The following is a 25290-nucleotide window of genomic DNA, read 5'->3' on the forward strand; positions in this document are numbered from 1 at the left end:
ATTTGAGAAAAAATCGTAGAGGTGGTTAGGCCAAGTATATAAATTATATAAGTGCCAAATACTGGAAGTAGGCAGCTGGAAGGAGTCTGGTGTTGAACGAGGGCAAAACGAAACACCTCGTGCCATCAAACAAACAGTCGCGGCAATACCGTACCGGCATTCACGTCACTGCTGACAGTTATGATTTCGAGGTTGTAAGCGACTTCGCATTAACACCGATAATAATGTCAGCCTTGAAGTCCAACGGAAAATCTCTCTTCCCAACAAGTGCTACTTTGGACTAAGTAGGCAACTAAGCAGTAAAATCCAGTCTCTTCGAACAAAACTAACACTCTATAAGATTCTCTTCATACCCGTTCTAAGGTATGGCGCAGAAGCTTGGACGATGACAACATCCGATGAGGCGTCACTTGGAGTGTTTGAGAGAAAGATTCTGCGGAAGATTTTTGTATCTGCTGCTGATTCGGATTTGCTGACGACGAATATCACAGGCGATAAAACAATGAGCTGTATGAGCTTTACGATGACATGGACATAGTGCTCCGGCTCTGAAAGTATTCGATGTGGTGGCAAAGGAAGAGGAGGACTTCCTCTGCGTTGGAAAGATCAGGTGGATAAGGACTTGGCTTCACTTGGTGTGTCGAACTGGTGCCAGTTAGCACGAGGAAGAAACAACTGGCATGCTTTGTTAAACTCGGCCAAAATCGCGTAAGTGGTTAGCGCGCCATTCAAGAAGAAGGCAGCTAAAAAGATTACAAAATATTTATTGTTTATTAAAATTTATTGAGTCGTAAACAAATAATCCAATCATTAAGACATTCTTCAACCACATTTTTTGAAATCGATTTCAGTTGCCACATGGCACATGAAATCTCAATAAATATTATATAATATATACAATATACAATAAATTTGTGCATAAAGCTGAAGACCGAAGCAAATAAACGCCAAAAAATGCGAAAATTACCTACAATAAAAATTACTCTCTTTTAGTTAGTTCAAAACCTTGTAACTTGATAATACGGTAGGGTTAAATATGGGCTTGTACAGGGTCTCCATTGAAATATTATTGTAGGTATATGCAGATCCCACCAAGGCGTCTATTAAGCAATTTAGCCGCTCAGCGAAATTTAGACTTTGGGTAAATTTAGGACTTCCGTCTTCTTATATAAAGGAAACTAAAAAATTAATTATAATAAATAACTGTTTGCTGTCACAGCATTCGTGCGTTTCAAAATGTTTAACTTTTATATCACTGTGCCCACCAAATGGAAATGAGGACGGATTTATCCAACAGAAGCAATGTACTAAATTTGCAACTTTAGGACTAAAGATTGTTCGCATATTCAAATCTGACTCTTCAAGCGTTTTGTTGAAACAAATATTGGTTCTAAACAATAGGAAAGGGATGCAGTGGGCTGACGTCGGAAATATCGTCCAATAGCTCATTTTAACGGGAACTTATCCTGCTTTCGAACTAACTAAAAGAGTACGACTAAATTGTAGGTAAACATACTAATTTTATTTTAGGCTTACAGTTAGAATTTCTGACATGCCCCTTTGACATTTTCTTGTTTTAAATAATACTTTCAATGGCAACTTAATGATTTCAATTTAATTTTAACATATGCATACTAAATATAGTACCCCTTATCAATGAATCTGTATCACTTCTTTTCTTTCTTGGCTCGTTGTGGTGTTTTTTTGATTATACTCATCATTAGATATTTTCCGTGGATTCTGTAATTAAAAACAGTGGGGTTACAATTGTCATATGTCATAAGTAGTTCAATAAAATATCAATATAATACCGTAAGCGTTTCATTGCTGTTGTTACACGTAGTGTGCATGTCGGCAATAGATTGATCAATAGTCCGTGATTTGAGTTTTAAATTGGAAACCTACAATAAAGTTAATATATATTTATTTACGCCAAATATGTGATAGGTCTTAATTAATTTTATTAGTTCAAAACAAAGCGAATCTATTAAAGGTGGTATCGGTAAATCAGCTGATTTGTTTTTTTTTTTTTTTCTTTCACCGTATCCATGTGGCTGTCAGCCCAGAATAAAACAAGGCGGATTCATTCTTTGACAATGAAACGTACAAAACCTTGTTGTTGGTCTAGTGCCACCTACTTTAATGAATGCGCCTTGGTTGAAAACGAAAATACAATAGTAGCCTTCACACCGAACTCGTCCCGTTGCTTCGTTACTTGACAGTTTTACGTTTATTTTGCTATTGTAAATCCTACGAAAACGCCTAAGTGGCAAGTAATGAAGCACCTCAGTAGCAAGCTTGGCAATTTTATCGGTAATTAGCGACCGTGGGTATCTGATCAAGAATGATAGAGTAAGACATTGCGCCTTCCGAATTCGCTGTGTCGTAAGAGTCCATGAATAAACAAACAAAAGGAAGGAGAATTACTTTCGTATGAAGAAAAGAGTAGGCGAAAGCAACCAAAGACAAGAAATTGTACGCATACCCACACCCTTTTGCTTTTTTTTAGTTTCAATCTCACAAATCCCAATAATACCAAGCTATTCACTGAATTTTCACAAACAACTAATTTCTCCTCCTTTTGTTTTGTATTGGAAGGGATATTGTTGCCACGGCGCCTGCTAATGTACTCAATTCGCCTTGGTATTTGATCGTCAGTTTAATTACTTTGTATTACTTGGACAGTTCGTTGCAGTTGTCGATTACTAGCAGTACACCAAGACAGATATGTAATGGGTTTTGCAATAACAGGTGTTATTGGTGAATGGATTGCGCTATCGAGAGATTATAAACGATTTTTTATGGCCGGAATTGGATGGTATTAATCTGGATAACGTTTATTTTCAACAAGACGGCGCTACATGCCACATAAGCCACGAAACCATTAATCTTTTACGGGAAAAGTTCCCGAACCGTTATATCTCTCGCAGAGGTGATCACAATTGGCCACCGAGATCTTGTGATTTAACAGCTTGTGACTTTTTTCTCTGGGGCCACGTGAAAGAGAAGGTCTACGCCAACAGCCCAGGGTCGATTCAAGACATCAAAGATTTGTGAGGCTATCGGGGACATAGGGCAGCCACTTTGCAATTCGGTTATGGAAATTTTCATGAAAAGGATATTGTCCTGTAAGCGTGGTCGTGGTGGTCATTTGCCTGATGTTATTTTCAACTATTATAATGAAATAAACATCCGATCATTTATATTAAAAAATAGCATTTTTCTTTGAATATCAAAATAACACCTCTGTTTGGAAAACCCTATATATAAAGCGTGTTTTTTTAGAGGTTAGGTTTTCAAGTTGGCACTACTTTTTTCGTAGATGGTCTTTTTGACAGCTGTCACTTGATTTATGCTCAGTTTGGTTTGCCATTTCATAATGAATAGACTTACACCTGAACAACGTTTGCAAATCGTGCAAATTTATTACGAAAATAATGGTTCGGTTCGCGCGACGCATCGAAGAAAATTTTGTTCAGCGATGAAGCTCACTTTTGGTTGAATGGGTATGTCAATAAGCAAAATTGTCGAATTTGGAGTGAACATAATCCACAAGCCATTGCTGAGACGCCGTTATATCCCCAAAAAGTCACTGTTTGGTGTGCTCTATGGGCAGAGGGAATCATTGGTCCATATTTCTTTAAAAATGAAGCCGGCCATAATATTACAGTCAATGGAGAGCGCTATAGAGCCATGATTAATGACTTTTTCGTGCCTGAATTGGACAATGTTGATGTGGACGACCTTTGGTTCCAACAAGACGGCGCTACATGCTATACAGCCAACGCAACAATCGATTTATTGAAGGAAACTTTTGGTGAGCGCATTATCTCGCGCCGTGGACCTGTGGCGTGGCCTCCAAGATCGTGCGATATAACACCGCTGGACTATTTCTTATGGGGCTATGTGAAGTCGCTTGTCTACGGAGATAAGCCCGAGACGATTGACGTCTTGGAAGAGAATATTCGGCGCGTTATTGCTGACATACGACCCCAATTGCTGCAAAAAGTGGTCGAAAATTGGGCCTCTCGGCTGGAATTTATTCGAGCCAGCCGCGGCGGCCACTTGCCCGAAATCATTTTTAAAACATAATGGCAAACCCTTATCTTTATAATAAAGCTAAATTCTTGGCCATACCATTAAATTATATATGTTTTATTTCATCTTGAAAACCTAACCTCTAAAAAAACACCCTTTATGATAGTCAGCTGTGTTGTAGGGATGTAAAACTGTTATAAGCGTTTAATTCGAACACAGTATCACCAAAATCATTTCATTTATTTTTTGAGCATGCAGAATCAGATATAAGCTAATACTATAATAACTAAAATGCATACATACATAACTTGATAAATTAATTTCTTATGTGACTTACATCATTTTCAATGCGGTGCATAAGGCCCTGGTAGTCTTTGATTTTTGTTTTGTAATCTTCCCAATTGTTTTCCATTGAAGCAAAGTGTTTTGTCACATTTGTTACACTACTCAAAAGCTCTATAAGTTGTAACTGTAAACAAATTTAGATTATTTATTTATTTCATCTATTAAATGCTGATGTAAAAATCTTTTAGTTAGTAAATCTATAGTAAAAATAATACAATTTTGTATGAGTGAAATTTTATATTTTAAACAAGATGTTGTATTTTATGGGATCTTTATTTCCTGCAGAATATGCAAACAAAGTTCTTTAAATTTTAAGAAATTCACATATTTTTTCTACAAGTAATTATTGAATTAGTATTGTATTCGAAGTATTCTTGTTCATATTTCTCACATGCAATCTGCGCGGGACTACAACAATAAAAGTTACAAGCCACTCAATTCAAAGCCACTCATTCTCAAACTCTGTGTGCAGATACAAAACGGCTGAGGATACACTTTGGCATCTAGCCCTAACGAAGCACCAAATATAACAATAATATCAGCAGCAATAGTGATATCAACAACAACCAGTGAAAGCAACAGCAAACACCATAAACGGCTAAGCAAAGCGTTTAAAAGGGTACATTGAACAAGTGTACTTTCAACAAAACCAAAACCTTTTTGTCAAACTCTATAAGCATGGTTGGAAAATTTGCCAATTTAGAGACCAAATAAATAGAAAAACAAAATCAGATCAGTTGCCCTACTACCTGTTCCACATGCCTTGGGTTAAATCCATAGTCTTGCCATAAATTCTGTGATAAATTTTACGATTTGTACGGCGAGAACAAAAATTAAAAAAAAGTAAAATTTATTTTTCCCTTGACTTCGATTTTACTCGTACTATGCCAAAATCTCTGTTTGTGTCTAAGTTTAGATCTTTCTATTTATGGTATAACAAATCACTTGTAATTAGTTAGTAAGAAATTACAATTAAGCTCTGCTGTACTTCTAGTTTGCAAGGCTTTGTAATCATAAACTTAATATTAAAGACATGAAATATTGGCGAAAGCAAATATATCGCAGACGATGGAATGATGAACTTTATAGTGCCTTGCACATCAAGTTACTTTGTTAGCGGAGTACAAATGATTAGAAAGGGTTGGTTGCACGGTTGTCAGTATTCGGTACAGTATCAACTGATGGAGGACTTCTAAAATCCAGTAACGCGAGGAAAGCACGATGAGTTGAACTCGATCACAATTGCTTATGCGACTAACGCCCCAATAAATAAGAACAATAATAAAAGAGATACGGTGCAATGCCTAGCATGTATATGCAAGTATACGTTTGTAGCATTTCCGCATTTAAAATATTTACTTGTTAAAAGATTAAATGGACTTGTAGTCGTGTGCGTGTGTACTTTCTTCTTCTCCTTAATTGGCGCGATAACCGCTTACGCGATTTTGGCCGAGTTTAACAAAGCACGCCAGTCGTTTCTTTCTCATGCTAACCGGCGCCAGTTAACACACCAAGTGAAGCCAAGACCTTCTCCATCTGATCTTTATAACGTAGAGGAGGCCTTTTCCTTCCTCTGCTATCACCAGATGGACCTGCATATGTCTATGTCGTCGTAAAGCACATACAGCTCATTGTTCCATCGCCAAATGTCCACAAATCTTCTGCAGAATCTTTCTCTCTAATAATACGTTCACATATAACATCAAAATAAAAACTAAATGAAATGGATGCCGGCAAAGAAAAAAGGTCTGTAAACATAATTATAATAAAAGTTTTGCTAAATATTATTAGTTATGGATTCATTTTACAGAAAAAAGCGTGTGCCCATAAACTTTTTGTCCTCTTATTACTTATTATAAAATGTTATATAGAATATCCCATGCGCATTGCTGCGGTAATTTTTTGCAACCTCAGTAAACATCGCATACGGATTTCCTCGAACTGTTTATTATTAGCAGCCAATTGCGCAATTAAATTAGCTATTCCTTCTCCTTGTATTTTCTTCATATCATTAATAATAATTAAAGAAACCAAAAACACCGAAATATTCCACCAAAATAATTTCTATGAAGAAAAACCTCTCAAAGCAGTATTGACAGCTGATTGTCAATTTTGCAGGTAATCTGCCATATGTGAACGGGTAGATTAATTTGGTGGATTTATAGGTGATTAATTTTAACTTTAACTTGTTCATTGAGGCCCTTTGTTCCACCTAGGAACCACGGGAAAATATATATATAGGTGATTAATACATATGTGAACGTATTATAGCACTCCAAGTGACACCTCATCGGATATTGTCATCGTCCAAGCCTCTGATCCTTATAGAGTATTAGTTCTGTTCGTCGAGAAAGGACTTTCCTACTCAATTACCTACTTAGTCCAAAGTAGCACTTGTTGTCAAGTGAGATTCTACTTTGGATTTCAAGGTGTATGTATTTTAGTTTTAAGCATCACTCTATTTTTGTTTTTTATTAGCGATTTAATAATGAGCAGATAAAATACTCTTAAAATGTTAATAGAAAAATCTGAATTTAAATAAACGCACTTACCTTATTGCTTTCAATGTTTTTATGAAGTGCGTTCCATTTCTGTGTGAAGGTTAGATTTAGACCATCCATTAAGTCGAGAAGGCGGACGGAATCATTCCTCAGGTACGACTTTATGAAAACTTCCTCTTTCGAAAAATTGGATAAGATTTCGCCAACATGTACTACTTTTTCTTGTGCGTCCATTACTTTTCCCTGTAAGTAATATACATTTAATTTTTAATCCAAGTTTTATTTTAGGAGATTATAAACGAAATTACGCAGTTTAGTATCAGTGGTAATTATAATTTTCATACAGCACTTAAGAGCCGAAAAATGTTCACTCCTTGTTTTTAATTTCGACGTTGACGGTTTGTAAGTTGACGAATACGATGAGTCTTCGGGCTTACGCGCTGGTTCGGCAGGGAAACAATAGCATGCAACATACTTCTCTAACAGGAACTACGCTAATGCCACCTAGTAACTCCTTAACTCCTTTCACCAAAGTCATATTACCTACTTATCGCTAACGACAAGAGTCTAAAATGACGCGCGAAAGTTACTTCCTTTTCTTAAACTGCTTTTTTAGCAATTACAATCGTTGCAAATACTCTAATTACGAGTATCCAGTATCTTTCTTCACTGAGAGAAATTCTCTAAATATCCATCAACCGCCTTCGAATGGCAGAAATGTATTCGCCGCCATTGTCTGCCGAAAAGCGAGCGCTGTGAGCAAAACCTTTATATCATCTGTTTCTTGGCCACAATGGCTTTCGCGCCTAGACCATACCAAATGGTAGTCATGCACAAAGAAATTTCACTACGGATTTATTTCTTTTGCAGAAATAAAAAAATAATAATAATAACAATTGGCGCATACACTTCTGTTAGGTGTTTAGCCGAGCTTCTCCTTCTATTTGTGATGTGCGTCTTTATGTTGCTCTACAAATGGGGAGACATACAGTTTTAAGTCGAATCCGAATGGCAAATGATTTTTATGATGAGCTTTTTCATGGCAGAAATACACTCGGAGGTTTGCCATTGCCTGCCGAGGGGCGACTGATATTAGAAAAAACTGTTTCTATTATTTGATGTTCATGCACGGAGATTCGAACCTACGCACTCCTGAATGGTAGTCACGCACCAGCTCATTCGGCTACGGCAGCCGCCATGCAGAAATATGCAGTTATCATTTCATTTTGATTTTTTCCCGGAAAACCTCGTAAATGAAAGTGAGAAGCATAGCTAAAGATTCCATCAACAAATGCTGGTAATAGAGCAACAAAAACAAGATATCGGGGATGAAGTAATGATGAGCGATTATTGTTGGTTCCTCGCGAGAGAGACAATTTTTTTTACCAACAAAAGATAAAGCAAAAAAATTAACTGATTTTAGATATAAGAAATCACACATTTCTTTATTTTAGCCGAAATAATTTTAAAGTTATGATTTGTGAAGTATTCAATTAATGCCTTATGTCTTTTGAAAATATATTACATTTTACGACTTAAGCTATTTCAGTGGCCTCCGAATATTAGTTTTCGTATTTTTATTTTCAGAGCCCAAGGCCAGTTTAACAACAAATTAAATGATTGATTTTATTTATTAGTCGAAATTTCGATTTCAAATATAAGTATTCGCCAGGCCCCCTTCGCTGTGCCTGGTAAAAATTTGAATAAATGAGATGAACCTCAGCCCAAGTAAGTCACGGAGGCGACTAAATTAAAAAAATCTCTTTTTCAATACACCGAACTCAGAGTTAAATCTAATTTGCCATAATATTAAGATTAGTAATTTTGTGTTTATACTTTAAAAACAGATAGATAGATTTTTTTTTTTTAAATTATCATCTACTTACATTCAGATCATTTAAGTCAGTTTGCATCTTTGTTTGTTTGTTAAGCACGTTGGCATAATGATCTTTAATGCTTTCCATATCAGTTACCACTGATTCAATTTTCGCTCCAAAGTCAGCTACTAATTTTTGTTCTTTGGCGTAATTTTGCTGAACATCTGCAGAAGCTCTATATTTCGTGAAATTTATTCTTAACATTTCCATCGTTCGTTCCAATTCATTTAGTCGAATTGTAGCAGCGGTTTGATTTTTTTCCAACAATGTTGATATTTCGTGCCAGTTCTGAAGGGTATCTGGTAAGTCCTGGTTCATGACGGCAACTGCAATATAATTTAAAATTGTATGACTTTAAAAGATGCTGCTATGCAATAGTCGAAATAAATTTTTTCTGTGATTTTCATGATGGTGCAATCAAGAAGGTAGTTCTCCCATTTACATATAATATGTAATGCTTTTATGTACTTATATATTGGCAGTAAAGTGCAAATATTCTCATGGTGTCAGAATTTCGAATTCAAAGCGAGGCAATCCCGAAATAAAAAGTCAAAAGGGACTCATTGGAGTCCTATGAGCTTAAATTCATACATCAAATGTGCCTCAATATGAGTCGTATGTGACTCTTATTGGTATCAGGACTGCTATTGGCCAAATTTCCGATTGGCTTATTGACAAACAAATTAAAATTCCATGATAAAATTGACTGTACCGTGAAAAAGATAAAAATAAGAAATGGGATTTATGAATAGAATATGGAAATAAAGGGTCTTTCAAAAAATGTGCCTAGATGTTGTTTTAAAATAAAACCTGTTAAAACTTAGATTCTTTAAGGTTTCAATATTTTTATTCAAAATACAACTCTTAGCAATTATATAAGATTTATTACATCATTAAATGTCCACCGTGAGCACGTCTACAGGTAAAATTCGCTAATTGTTGAGAACGTCGGTGTTGAAGGTTGTTCAGCAACACAACGGCTACAGCAGCAGTATTCTCAACAGAACGCCCAGCTTTTGGTCTGCCAGTCCTTTTCCCATCCTCGACAAAACCAGTTTCTTGAAAATCTTTCACCAACCTTTGACTTTATCGACTCATTCAAACGATTATCTTCACAAAAAAAAAAATCACAAATTTTGCGATATGTTGTCCTGAAAGATCGACCATTTTCATAATAAGTTTCAATCATTTTAACGCGTCTAAAATTATACATACATATGTTTCCTCGGCAAATGTCAATGATGACATGTGTACATAAAAAAGGTACCATCTAGGAATTATTCTATATAAAACATTAGTTTTCAGATCTATTATTGAGCCACATTTTATATTCTGTCTCACTATCATGTTTATAATAGCTTTCGCACAAATTGAAAAACTACAAAATAGAGACATGAGACATATTATTAACGCACATATTAAGGGCAGCACAACCGATTAAAAGCAGTTACAGTTTAAACAATCAAAGAAAGTGACAAACTAATTTAAAATTCATTATACAAATAAGATTTTCTATAAGGAATACGTTAATAAATATTCAAACAAGGTGCCTGCAAAAATCGTGTCGCTGTCTAGAGTTTCGAAAAAATCGATTTTTTAAAAATATACTTGCAAATTTTTATATTGAAATTCGTTGTAGTTTAGATGTTACAGTCCTTTAAAACGACACCGGTTTGGGGTACCACGCCCAGATATAAGCGCGTTAATCGCGTTTTTCTCGAAACTATTTTTTCCGAGTTGGCGTTGGTAATTTCTGAACCGATTGACTTGAATTTTTATTATGTTATTGAGTAGACTTGTGGCTCTCGCGGGTAGCAGAATTATAATTTTATAATCAATTTTTCTATTTTTTTTTAAGAGCGAGAACCTGAAAAAAATCCTTTTCTTTTGTTTTTCCAATAAACAGATAAAATATCTAGAAAACAATTTTTTTTGTAAATCTGCTACCCACCATAGCGACATATGTATCTCCTGATGAATAATCGACCGAATTTTTGTTTTTTCAGACGCACCTGAACGGCCCAATTAGTTACGCCAGTGGCATGTGTTACGTCAGGGAAGCAATTTTTTTTAATATATTATTGTTATTGGAAAAAAAATTTTTTTTTTAATAAAGAATTAATCTAAGGAATAAAAACGATTCTCAATTGATACCGATTGTTTTTCTTTAATTTTCAACGCCTTCTATTTTCACGTCTCTAAACCAGAAAGGTGATTTAAGTAAACAGCGGGAGGAAAATCCAAAAAACGCCGTTATTGCGGCAGCTTCTAGTTTCCCATGATTTCTATCGTCTTATTTTTTAAATTGTGTTGAATCGTTTTTGTTTTGAATCGATGTTTCCTTAATGTATTTTGTTCTCATTTGTTAATTAAATTTCGTTTGATTATGCGTGTTTTTGTGTTGCCTTGGAAGTATAATAATTCTAGTGGAATTTTCTTTTTATTTTATTATTTTAATTCGTTGCTGTTTCGTTAGAAAGATTGGCTTGTATGTATATGTAGTTGTTCATTTTTATTATTCCCGATAGGTCTACGCGAACATCCAATCAAGGAGTGATTTTGTGACTGGTGCCTTTGTTAAGTGGGCTCTGCATGCGCTTGACGTAAACAAAACGCCTATCGGCTGTTACCGAGACTGGCAAGCTTTGGCAAATTTTGCGTTCGGATAATTTTTAAAATACTTTTCTATTTGATTGACAATTGTGCGTTACGCTCCTGCCAGTAGTTGCAAGATAATAATGACCCGAGACTTGTTCGAACAAGCCAAATATGTGATTAAATTAGCGTTCCCAACAGTAGCGTTTTATGAAGGTGCGACTAAAAATATTGCAGCAGTAAATATCCAATATGACATTTCCGAATAAGCCTAATTACTCGTATTACCGCAGTCTTGCAGCAACAACCGGTAAGAGCAAGAAGGGTGAGTTGCTACTGCAGAGAAATACGCATCGCACAGGGCCACCCACAAACGGTTATAGAGCCAAATAAGCACAAGAAGTAAGTCATACGTCAGACTAAATCAAATAATAACATTTGTAAAAAGGCCGACCTACTTGGTTTTACAACTGTCACTACTGCTTTAAGCTGACCTAAATAAGTTAATATTTGGTTGAATTTTTTGATATTTCATACGAACGTATCCACATAAGTACATATGTACATGGTGTATACACCATTTACATATTTACAAATGTGCATTCCGATACATTAAGAGTTTTACAGCTTATTAACATTATATTAGTTAGTGTTGTCTTTTAGTATGGAACAGTAGTAAGAACAGTTTTTAAGACAGCTAACATTTTAGTTATACTTATACAACATTTTAGATATTACAAATAAATAAAATCAATGAACCAATAATTCTAATGCTTACCTTCTTCAATTTTTTGTCTGTAATCATATATCTCCCGTCGTAAGTCCAAATACATCCAATAAAAAATTCCTATTAATAACATACTTGCCATGAAAAGAAGCAAGGGTTTGCAAAGCATATATTTACGATTGTGACAACGGTTTGTGCTGCAGTTGTTTTTCGGCTAAACACAAACACAATATAATTGGTAAGTAGTTTTTTGGTTCAGTATTTTTTTGAAACTTACTCTGTTCATTTGTACACAAGTATAATCTTCGGCATCATCGGTTGATACAGATAATAATTTGTCTTGCGAGAGTCTGTTTAAAGTAGTTCGCCGGATAAGTTGTTTTTTCCCGAAGGAATGTGCTATGAGAGCATCAAGCTCCCGCCGTTTTCGAATTTTTTTGCCTCCGGACCGCAGAGGTACATTAATTTGATGGCTTGAATCCATTTCAAAACAGCTTTACGTTTTTATTGCTTTATTTTACGCAAACGAATTTTGCTATGTTATTTTTGAAAACATTTCATTTGTTTAAAAGATAGATATGAATGCTCATTCATACACCTTTCTGTTTACTTGTACTTTCGTATTGATTTTTCTCTGTTCCTCTAATGTCAAAACAAGCCAATGCGCATGCATTCAAATGTCATTTGGCTATCCAGCAAATGTGGCAATATCCCTCGTTGGTTAATATGGAAGTAACGGAACGAAACAGAACGGTATTAACTGTCTCTAAATTACCGTAAAATGAATTCAAATCATTATAATGAACAAGGCGGATCGTAGAGACCTGTTGATTTAGATTCTTCCGTCTTCTTACGGAAATTAAGTGAGGCTAATTATATTATGGATACGTGCTCATGATTTTCTGTATATCGGGGTATTTTTTTTCTCTTTCTTGGAACATCTGACAAGTAAATATGTGCACACACTCATATACATATATGTATATGTTTGTATTTGGAATTGTAATACATAAATATGTAGATATTTTTGAACATGAAACATATTAAAAGAACTTCATCGATACCCAAGTGGGAGTTAGAAAATAGGAGTACAAACGTAATGCTCACTTGTATTATTTAAAAAGAAATTGGTTGGGGAATACGTTCATACGGTTTTATATTTTCTTTTATTTTACAACGATTTGTTTGCTGTTTGGCAAAGGGAAAGATTTCATTCGATAGAACTCTTTCTGCTCCACAAAACTATGTTAATGGTATTTTTGGGTTATTTAATCTTTTATTAATTTTGAGGCTTAGATATGGAATACCCAGGAGATAAAATCAACATTTTCGGCACCTGCTCTTCTTTACTTTTCATCGAGGTCAAAAAGCTACCGAAGCAGACCGGGACATCTGCGTCGTGTATGGAGAAGGTTTCATAGTCGGGTCTGCAGTACAGAAGTGGTTTGAAAAGTTCAAGAATGGCGACTTTGACGTCGCTGACACGTCCCACAGCGGAAAGCTTTCTAAATTCGATGAAGGACACCTCAAATCACTTTTGAAGGAGCAAAGGAACGATAGCCAAATCAGTCTTGTATTGGCGGGGGAAAAAAACTGCGATCTTAAAACGATTCTCAGTCACCTTCATTTAATTAGATTTGACGAAAAATTGGGATCCTCACGAGCTCAACGAAAAAAAACAAAAAAAGTCGCTTTCAAATCGTTTCTCAACATCTCGCCTAGATCCTTATCCAAAGAACTTCATAATATGTGTTTGGTGGGACTGGGAAGGCAGAGTGCACTGGGAAATGCTCAAAAAAAATGTCACGGTCGACAAGGAGCTTTACATTGCTCAGCTACACCGCCTGAATGAGGCTTTTCAATTGAAAAGACCTGATCGACATGGTCAAAATACTTCTTCACGACAACGTTATGTCCCATGTTGAACAAGTCGTCAAAGCCCCACTCCAAGAGCTCGAACGGGAGGTCACTCAGCATCCGCCGTATTCTCCGGACCTTGCACCAATCGATTACAATCTTTTCCGCTCCTCCTGTCAAACCATATGAAGGACGATAACAATGAGGTCTTTAAAAACTGGCTCAACAATTTCTTTGGCACCAGACCAGGCGATTTTTGGCGGAACGGCATCAACAAATTGGTCGAGAGGTGGGAAGAAGTTGTAAACAGCAACAGCGAATATGTAATTAATTAACTTATTGATATAATTTTGTTTTTTTTTTTAAATAAAAGTCTTCGGTAAAAACGCTGTGAACTTATTCCCCAACGAACTATTTAGACCATCGCATATATCTTTTAAAGATTTTTAGGCCAAACCTACAAACTTATGCTACGTTCCCACGATACCAGACAGGCCTAGTTTACTGGGGCGCCAGCTCTTGGTCGAAAAAAACCGGTCTTTCCGGTAACGTACAACCGGCTGCCATGGGAATGCTACTTTCCTAAGCTCTCAACCCCCGAATGCCTTTATCAGAAACCAATCACCACCTATTGCAGACGCACAACTTGCGTTCTGCATATTGTAGCAGGTTAAACTCCTACCTATCCAAAATCGACTCTGACATATCCAAATATGTCCAGCATGTGAAGGCCCGAGCACGACACTAACCATCTCTTCACATGCCCTATCAAACCCACTTAATTAACACCTCTCTCCCTCTGGACACAACCTGTCGAAACAGCACGCTTTCTGGTTCTACCGTTAGATTGAGTCAGCTGCTACCACAACAATAACAACAGGAGTCCGTCTATCTGAAATCTGTCAGTAACCACGCCCACCACAGAACATATCCTGATAATTTTCATAAAAAGAAAAAAGTGACACCGCTGTTATAAAACATTTCAAATTTGATAAAGAGATAAGCCCAAAAAAGGAAATGCGGTAAAATAAAAATTTCGCGTACCTCTATAACGACTTATTAAAATTCACCCAAACTTGGTGCACATTTTGCTCTCCACCGCATTTGAATCGAATAAAAACCACGTCCACATTTTATGCGTCAAGACCAAATTTGGGGCGGTCCGTCTGACGTTCTTCTTCACTCATAAGTTTGTTTGATTCCAAAAATGAATAGCCAGAACAAATACATTTTTTTTTATTCGTTGGACTAACAAAAATGAAGGAAGAACTTTCTCTAAAAAAAAAATGGCAAAATACTGCCATTAGGACCGCGACAGGATGTCTCTTGATGTCCCCAATTTAACACCTACACGATGAGGCCAACATGCTCCCTGTTAAGGAGCACAAAAAAATGCTCGGCAAGCAGTTTCTGCTAGGGTGTCACCACAGGCCTCACCCATGCAGACACCTGCTCGGGCCCCAGCCACCTCCCAGGCACATCAGGAGACACTTCCTCAACTACGTGGACGAGATCCTGGACAAAACAGACAGACCACTCCAGGATCAGACAGTATACAGACAGACCATTAACGACATCCATCGGGAGACCCTTACCACCTTCCTAAGCTCCCGACCCCCGAATGCCGTTATCGGAGTCCAACCACCACCCATCGCAGATGAAGAGCTCCAGCTTCCCCGAGAGTCCCGCGTAATCTTGGCACAATTACGTTCTGGATACTGTAGCAGGTTAAACTCCTACCTATCCAGAATCGACCCCGACATACTAAACATATGTCCAGCATGTGAAGGCACCCCGCACGACACTAACCACCTTTTCACATGTCCCAACAAACCCACTCATTTAACACCCCTGTCCCTCTGGACCTAACCCGTCGAAACAGCCAGTTTCCTGAGCCTACCGTTAGATGAGCTAGACGAAGACGACCGGTAATTACACTAAACTGACAGGGCGAAGATACTGCTACAACAACAACAACAAGAACTTTCTCTGTTCGCTGATGATGAACATCACAGGTCATATTTACTGCAAGTTCCAAGAAAGATGCCGGATTAGAAATCTTCTTCGGAAAATTTGAGATAACGCCACATTTTTTTTTTTTTTTTTGTAATATGAAATTCTTACTATTACTCAGGCAGAATGTCACATATTGTATTACACAAACTAAACCGAGGTAACTTTTTCAACAGAGCAGTCAGGACTCATATCAATGAACATATATTGTAATTAATTAGAAGCATCAGAAGGATGCGCAAATTTCTACATAGTTAACTCAAAAATCGTGTTTTTCGAGTTATACCACTATTAATGCAAATGAACAATGTGTGAAGTGAAGTAAATTAACACGTTGAGTGCCACCATACAACAAAAAAAATGGGGTTCGTCCGGCCACGATTTTTTTTTACATAGGTAATACAATAGAATATTTGAATTTTTGAATAGGCCATATGATGCCACATTGGTCTCATACCCATAGGCCAAGCAGCATAAACAATGCAATGGCTCTAGTATGGCGTGAATACACGACTACTAATAGCCTCTATGAAGCAGCTACATCAGCACAAACCGAAATCTCACACATTATACCGCGAGACCAAGTGTCACCACGAGGCCTGAAAGTCTCTTCGCACTGTGAGACCAACCTGGACTCACATGGCACTACGTGTTAATAGCACTTTTTTAAATGATTTACTTAATTCAGTAGGGCATTGATTTTTAATCACAGTTAACTATTTTCAGTAATCATTAACGATTTACTGTTAATGCATCAGCAACATTTTACGAGCTACTTCTATTTTGTTCGTTATCAGTAAAAATTTGTTTAGATTTAGATTTATTGGAGGTTTGCACTTCGACCTCATGGTCTTTTGTGCCCTCTACTCATCACAGCACCTCATCCAGACCCAGTTCCCTTATTAAACTTAAGATAGAACTGGGTTGCACCGAGCGTAAGTGTATTTCTTCTGACTGCAAATGGCCGAGATGTCTCAGCCTTCTCCGTGTTATAGTGATGCATTCCCCTTCAATTGGTGTCTACTAGGATTGGCCACAGAAACGACAAGAGCCAGTGGACTATATACCTACCGATCATGTGCAGATGTAAGCGCAGTCTACAATGGCCTGTGAGAATGCCCGTGAGCATTCTCAGTTTATCCTTGGGGAAAGTTATGACTTTTTAAACCTATTTTAGTTGTAAACTCTCATTGAGGATTTCGCCTGGCGTAACAGTTGACATAGTTTAGCGCCAGCTAACCTCCCTTAGCCTTAGCTCTTCAGAGCTTGGGAGGCCTGAGCCTCTTTGCCAATGCGTGCGCTACTTCGTTCCGAGTTATACCCCAGTGTCCTGGGGCCCAAATTAGCCAGATGCGATTGTGCGTTCCTAACAGATTCAGTTTCTCGATACACTCAAGGACCAGTAAGAACTCAATCTCAAAGAATAACAAAGCCTTGAGTGCCGCCTGACTATCGCTCTGAATGGTAAATCGCTCATTCCGAAAATTCCTGTCTAAGTTAAACTCTGCACATAGACAAATCGCATACACCTAAAACTAGTAAGTAAAATTTTGCTGGTTAAAGGACTTTACTTGTTTACCGACTCAGTAATCAGTAAGATTTAACTGTCATGCACTTAATATAATATATAATACAGTGTGTCCATGTATGCCATTACACACATCCACTGTTACACATCTTCAAAATTTTTTGGAAAAAAATTTATTTTATTCTTCGTTTTTTTGAGCCTGGCAAGATATTTACGTTTAGTTATTTGATTTTATTAACTGTAAAATTTAAATGAAAATATAAAATTTGTCATAGGAGGGGCTATTTTACTTTACTAACAAGCACTCAGTTATTAGAACAATTTTTTTTTATTTCATAATGCTTTTCGGCATTTAATTTGATTTAGGAAAATGCTATCGATGCGTGAAAAGACATCGCTCGACTTTTGGGATGCGTCAATTTTGTAATGCAGACCTCTTACTGCATAGTAGTCAACCAATGGTTTGGTTTGTTTGTGGTACGATTCTAGTCGTTTCTTCAAAGCTTCGGCATTGTCATCACTGCGACGGATAAGAGGCTCACCAGTCACCTAAAATGAACGTAATTAAATTTATTTATTGATAGTTTAGGATAGCTTAGGAAAGAAGCTCACATCATCACGCATTTGACTTTTTGGTGGAGCGAATTCTTCATGATAAGATCGACCACTTGCAGGGTGAATTAATCGTCCCGTTATTCTGCGCACTAGCAAATTGTCATCTATAGCGAATTCAACAACAGCATCTAGATTGGTGTTTCGTTTAGCGAGCAAATCGTCCAGCTAAAATGTAATAAATTTAAAATTAAAAAGTTAGTTTCTTATGCAGCAATTGCAGATTTACGTACAAATATTATTATTTAAATATTACATATTAGTTTTATTAACATTTTTATTATTCATTTAATACGAAATAGGTAATTAGAATGGATATGACTATGCGGTGTTGAGCAAAGAACAAGAAAAACTCACACCAAGCAAACCACAGCTCTTTGCCATAAATACATGAGCAAACCAGTTTGAACTCGTTGTCTACAATTAGAGCAAACCTTATCATGCCATAATCATTTCAAAGGTGAACAGTGAACAATGGGGAATGTGCGAAAATGCTGTCTAATTCAGTTATGCAAGAAAATTAAGTTTTTCTTGCATAATAAATATTTATACGGAACTTGTATATTCAAGATGGAACAATAATAAATAAAAATCTATAGCTCTTCAATAAATAATTAAAAAAAGAAATCTTTCAGCAGAAAAAAAGAGTAGTCAATGCTTACAAATCTAGTATTAATTTACTCGGCTATTATTTGTTAAACCCTCTAAGCCAATTACGTATTTACTGAATGATTAGATATTTGTTCAGTGTATGAAGAAGATAATTGGGACGGTTTTTTCTAATTAATTCAATCATTTTTTAAAGAAAGAGAAATTCTGTGAGTCTCGTTTTTATGATGTAAGCGAAAAATAAGTAGCAAAGTTAAAAAATTTTGGAAAAATAAATGTTCCTTTAAATCACAGATGGGTAATTGTACGAAACTATGTATGTTTTTTGCGCGTGTTAGCCTGAGTTTGAAAAATATAAAATTATAGAAAAACAAGCATTTTAAAAAGCTTATGGTTAATCCATTTGTTTGATGCAGCACAATAAAAAAATAAAATAATTCAGTTTTCGAATACTTTCCTTACGCCTAACCGAGAGAATTTGTGCGTGCCTTTTTTTAATTTTACATCCCTTCACATATTTCTTGAAATTAAGGAAAATATACACATCTTTTATATGAGAAAATCGGTTTGAGCAATTAAGGTTTGCCAAAGCCTAAATTAAAAACCGGCAAAGTGACGAATCCATAAGTATAGTATATTTTTTAACTAGTTTACAGTTATAGATATACAAATAGAACACAAGAAGGTTTGCATTTTAGCCTAAAGATGTTTTGTGCCATCCACTCATAACGGTAACATGTAACTTCAGTTCCCTCAATAAACTTTGAAGGAAGGTGAGTTGGGACACATTTCTGTACTCCTTCCTTCATTCGAGAAGATGTGTTCGACTTTCTGGGGATTGGTCGAAGAAACGACTGAAGTCAATGAACCATGCCCCTGTGCACATGTCTGTGCAATCTGCATTGTTTCGTGAGAATGATAGACAGCATGCTCAGTGCGTCCTTAAGGAGGCTTATGAGATGCTTAAATCAATGCTTACAGTTTAACTAATCTTACCTTTTCTGCTTGGACAACGGTACGGGGAAATCCATCAAGAAGGAATCCATTCCGACACTCCGCCTTATCCAAATTGCTGTCAATCATGTTCACAACTAGCTCATCGGAAACTAATTTGCCTTCATCCATGACTTTCTTTAGTTCCTTTCCCAATTTAGATCCCGAAGATATTTCGGCACGAAGCATATCACCAGTAGACAAGTGGCAAACGCAAAATTTTTCCTTCAGCTTGGGAGCCTTAAAAATAAAAACGAACACTTATTTAAATACAGGTCGAACAAGTTTTCATAACAAAAATAGTGTGGAGTAGCTATTACTTTATGTTAGATGAAGTACATAAACTTATGTAGGTTTACATCATAACTTTTAAATAATCTATGGCCAACTCTTCTGAGTAGGTAAATCAAGTACTGGGACTAGTCACATGTCGCAAACAAATATGGTATTTGGAGCAGTTTTGTTATAATAGTCTTGCTAAACTCTGTTGAGATTGGATACTAATAAGTATTAGTTCGAGAATATTTTATCACGGGTCGAAGTTCACATTTTGAAGGGGATTTATATAATAGTATGCACTTTCATTGGTAATTAAAACATTTTTGTTTTTTTTATTTTACAGGCATTTAGGATAGCAATGCTGCAAGTGTACAAAAACATTGAGAAGGGCATAATTAAAATCGTATAAGGACAATTGCTTGTAAGCTCAGTCTAAGATGCAGCGACTCGGATAATAAAGCAACCGGACCGCCTAAACCACCAAGCCGTGAATCCAGTCAGCATATCAAAATATATCAATATCCATCATAGCATTTAAAAGCTTAATGTGTGCATTCGTCTTTGATATTTTATTAATTTAATAAAATAAAAATCAGTGTTATTGGAATTGCATCCATATATGCCGGCTGGTTCATGCATATGTATATATGTATATATATTTTTTTTTTTTTTTGCGTAAATTAATTAATTATTGAATAGCCGCAAGTTTCACAAGGACAAAGATTTTAAAAAGAGGGACTTACCTTCTCCACTACTCACATTTTCGGAGAAAGCAGAGAATGCTCAACTCGTAATTCACGTGGCTGCAAATTACTAAGTACTCCTCCAATCAACATTTCAATGGAACCAACTTCAAACCCTACTCCATTATTTGATAAAAAAATAACGTATCATATATTCTAAATTCACTTTGTGGGAATCGCAGCGCTGACTTTGCATTATGTAACTTATGATAACACTAGCCGGTCCACTTATTAACTGACATTCTAGATTTGTTTATAGGCAATTCTCTTACTTGCGTTCCTTTACCGGAACCAGGTGGTCCTAATAATATTGCATTTATCCCAATTTCTTGTTCGTACCGGGGAAGTGGAACAGTCGCATTTGGTGCCATCTTTTTTTATCTTATTTGTAATGATTGAACTTTCACTTAACAGTAACCTAGCAAAAAGCACTCGCTTTGAACATAATAACTAGAGTGGCGTAGCGATCTCCCGATACAAGTATGTACTCGATACTTTCACTTTGAAATCACAAGCGACCCATACACGTTCAATAAATATCGGAATATTTGGATTGACGAAAAAAAGATATTGATGGATGAAACCCCGTTTGAATAATGTGATTCAAAGCTTGAATAATGAAAGAGGAAATTTCAGAAAGTTTCTAATGTCAAAATAAAAGATTTCACATATATCTGGTTTCTTGTCATGGTCGACACCGTCGGCAAAAAAAATGTGATTTCTACATCCGTCAAGATGGACAAGCAATGCGTATTGCCGAAATGAGGATGTATTAGCCCCACACGTTAAACATTTTTAAATATTTTATGATCCATCCATCAATATTTAAACAATATATATAATGATCTGATATTGCAACTCAAATATAATGATATTTATTCATCGTGTAGGGGTCGCCATGTATTTGTAAAATCGATACTTTCAACACTAATGTAAATTATGTATCGAAATAATGCCCGTGAATAACAAACGATAAAATACAAAAGTTGTACATCCCGTCAAACATACATGGTGCGGCACTCACCGACGTAGACGTATGTCCCGTGACAGCTGACACGATTAAAGCTTAAACTAGTGCCGTACCATAACGCCTACCCTCAAATGTACTATTAATCAAATCGATATTTATGTTACCAATTATTAGTGCCCTCTCCATAAGCAGCTGATATTTACATATACTATAATTTATTTGTGCATTTCGGCAAAACGCAATGCAACTGATGATGGTTACGACGAGAAAAAAAAAATAAAATTTACTTATGGTTATGACTGCGGAATTATGGCATGTCACCTTTAAACGATTACAGCGGTGCCCATATGTTGGTTCAATTAGCAAATTTATAGCGTTATGGTTATCGCACCTCTACTTTGGTCTTTAACTTATAAGAGCGCCATCTTAATTAAAACTCATCACCATCACCGTGTAGTTATGACGGTATGATGTATCGTATATTTGTGAAAAACGATTTCTCTGCCATCACACAGTGTTGTCAAGCAGCACATTTTGTCATCATTAACGATTTGCATTTATATTTGTTAGTTTTTTGCTTTGATTTATTGTACAATGAAAATATGTAACTGATAAGATCCATTAGTAAAAATACTCTCAGCTCCTTGTCAAAATATGCCCACAGCTGAGATCACCTGATTCTCAAACGCTCCTTTATGTAACATGGTTCCATAAAAAATGATTATATAGATAGATAGATTTGTGTATTGTAAATACATTATTTTGTATTTCTTTATTTTTTTTGTTTGGTTGATACTCTATTGTTTTCAATGTTACCATAACAATTCTAATTTGGCATAGCAGCCCTGCCAATACGCGCAGGCAAAAACACCAAGCACTCACACCATCACACAGCTAGGTGGCTGTCAAAAAAAAAATAAAAATAGGAAGAAGAAGATTGTTTTTACTTGTATTTCTGTTAAATGGCCGTGTGTGAACAAGACAGGGAACAGCAAGAGATAATTTGCAGAGTTGCAGCAACAAAATATAATATTTTAAAACAAATAAACAGAAGGAAGGTTAGGTTAGTTTTAAATTGAATGAACTAATAAAAATTAAGGGCCGTGAGTTAAATTGCGAAAGCAGAAATGAATGTAAAGCCTTCAAATGCAGTTGTTTGCGTTTTTATACGTATGACGCCGTGGCGTGTATTTGACAGTTGCTATTGCCATCGCTTATTTTCCACAAACAAGAAGTTTCACTTCCTTTTGTTTGTATACTCCTGAGGCGTGACGTTAATGTTGTGTTTTATTCTGTTGCTTTCATATGCAGATTTTTCGTGAAGTAAGTGACGAATTCACATTTTTTAAAAATTGTTAACGTAATAAATAGCATAAAAATGTCGTTCAATTGTAGTTCTTTCTTATACTTATACACATTTATTTTTCAGTGGCTGCGACACACCCAGTCCATCGGCGCTGCATATTTTAAATGGATGTCCTTTCCTTCCTAAAGCCATCTCAGTCAAATTTGATATCTGTTATCGTTGAAGACACATTAAACAAGTAGCAGAAACATTTTTTTTATTTGGTTTCTAAATTGTCAAATGGGTTTGTTTTGCTCTACTTCTGCTGCCTGTTTAATTTGCTTTGTTTCCCTCCGATTTATGGGCATTGGTGTACGTGTTGCCTTAAAGTTAAGTCGGTCCAAATAAAGCCGAATGTTTGGGTATTTATAAGCTAACATGAAAGTTAGAATAGCAATATAACGTCGAATATCATTAGTCGTGCATGCAAAAGCTGTATCTATGGATCTGTTTTTGCCTTGCGTAGAAGTTCGCAACAGTAGAAAAAGAATTCTTCATCAGCAAAATGGCGAAAGCACTTATATGGTGTAATCATGTTGAAAAAATTTCAAATGTGAGCTCTTTAACATACTGTTATTCGGCTCTGAGCGAACTTAACAGAATCAGCTGATGGGCTGACATCGCTTGAGGTGACTAAGATTGTGTTGATGATATACGAAAAAAATTAACCAATGACACTTCGTTGACGTCTGAACAACGACTGATTGGATGAATGCGTGAATATGTGTGGCATTATCGTGAACCCTTTTCTTAAGTGTTTTATTAACTTTCTGATTTAAAAAAAGGTTGAGGGAAAGAACCGTTGGCTAAGGTTTGAGATCCGGAGATTATTATCCTCTCTAAATATGGGTCGACACCGCTTTCCCTAAGTAATTTTGAACGAAATTTTATTTGTTTTTTCGCCAATGAGGAAACTAACTGACTACTTTCTTTCTAAAATTAGATTAAGGGGCTCCAATAAAATACCAATCGTAGAGGTAAACATCCCTTTCTTGGATTTTATTGGCTTGAATCAACAATACCCTCTTTTTTCAGATATTAGAATTAGGAATATTCAAAGCTCATAATATGAGGCCAAAAGTGATAGAGAAACAGATTACGTCTTCCGAATTCGCCGGGTCGTAAGAGCGGATGAATAAACAAGCAAAAGGACGGGGAATTACTTATTTGTGAAGAAGAAGTGTAGGCGAATGCAATGGAAACCACCAACACAAGAAATTACACGCACACACATATACTTCCGCATAAAAATGCAAAAAACTGCATTTGGATTATTTATATTCATTTGTGTTTTAACATTTTAACACGCGGCACTTCGTTTGCATTAGTTTGTTTAGTTTTGATCTCACAAATGACAATATTACCAAACCATTCACTGAATTTTCTTAAGCACGTAATTTTTACTATTTTTGTTTGTTTTGTTCGTTTGTTTTGTATTGCGAACTGTGCTGACATGAGACTTGTCAAAATCGCGAAAAATAAAGTAACTATGAGGTGCAATTTCTATTCCGCCAACCGCAGTGATTGTGGTTATGATCCAGGAAAATATGTAGGAGATTAATATATGCCTAGTTTATATGTTTTTAACTAAATAAACTTTATGCTGGGTATATTGACTCAGTTCTTCCATTGGTATTTGTTCTTACTTAAAGTTTTTATTAAATTTTCAGTAATACAGTACCACCAGAAACTTGTAAACAGCTTTAAGATTCTATCCAGAAAACTTGCTACTTCTCCAATTTTCCCTCCTTGCAAGTCTTTTCAGTGTGAAAACCCCAGAACGAGGTATTTTGAAACCATCGTCACAAATTACAATGACTGTACACAACTACTTGGGATGCTCACAAGGTAAATCTATTCAAGATGGTGGTATCAAACCAACGAAAACGTTTTATAGTAAAATTGAAGGCTTTTCGTCATTTCATTTTGTGCTAGCATCCTCATGTTCAAGACGCAAGAAACAGAAACCAATCAGCTGGTCTGCTGATACCACCTCGTATAGAGTCGCTTTGGATACTCCGCTTGATGAGCTTTTTGAAAAGAATTAAGTACTGGATGGGAGTATACAAAATAAAAGTTTACCATTAACTAATGCTAACATTGCTGTGCATGTAATAGGCTTAAAAGTGAATAGAATTTCCGGCAACATTACTTTCTGGGGCAGTTGCAAGAGTAGTCTTTACAGTTTGGGCCGAATCGAAAAGTTAGTGGCACCTTGGGATTTTGTATTTTTATTTATAAAAATCAAAGTAAAAGCT

The 25290-nt window shown here is 36.0% G+C and overlaps 2 protein-coding genes and 1 long non-coding RNA gene across 3 annotated transcripts; 1 reads left to right on the forward strand and 2 right to left on the reverse strand.

The window, feature by feature from the left end:
• Positions 1-796: 796 nt before the first annotated feature.
• Positions 797-12710, reverse strand: LOC129244601 (calcium-binding and coiled-coil domain-containing protein 1). Its single transcript, XM_054882321.1, has 7 exons — positions 12361-12710; positions 12135-12297; positions 8771-9087; positions 6936-7127; positions 4376-4507; positions 1812-1901; positions 797-1740 (listed from the first exon to the last, which is right to left on the reverse strand). Exons 1-7 carry the CDS (start codon positions 12565-12567, stop codon positions 1654-1656), a joined length of 1188 nt encoding a protein of 395 aa, XP_054738296.1. The 5' UTR covers positions 12568-12710; the 3' UTR covers positions 797-1653.
• Positions 12711-17746: 5036 nt separating this feature from the next.
• Positions 17747-21243, reverse strand: LOC129243742 (adenylate kinase). Its single transcript, XM_054881006.1, has 4 exons — positions 20990-21243; positions 19699-19935; positions 18094-18261; positions 17747-18030 (listed from the first exon to the last, which is right to left on the reverse strand). Exons 1-4 carry the CDS (start codon positions 21086-21088, stop codon positions 17815-17817), a joined length of 720 nt encoding a protein of 239 aa, XP_054736981.1. The 5' UTR covers positions 21089-21243; the 3' UTR covers positions 17747-17814.
• Positions 21244-24714: 3471 nt separating this feature from the next.
• On the forward strand, positions 24715-25130 carry LOC129243744 (uncharacterized). The gene is made up of 2 exons (XR_008582342.1): positions 24715-24880; positions 24968-25130. It is a non-coding gene; the product is annotated as an uncharacterized LOC129243744 (long non-coding RNA).
• Positions 25131-25290: the final 160 nt, after the last annotated feature.

Source organism: Anastrepha obliqua, chromosome 4 (assembly GCF_027943255.1).
Source record: "Anastrepha obliqua isolate idAnaObli1 chromosome 4, idAnaObli1_1.0, whole genome shotgun sequence".
Taxonomy (NCBI): domain Eukaryota; kingdom Metazoa; phylum Arthropoda; class Insecta; order Diptera; family Tephritidae; genus Anastrepha; species Anastrepha obliqua.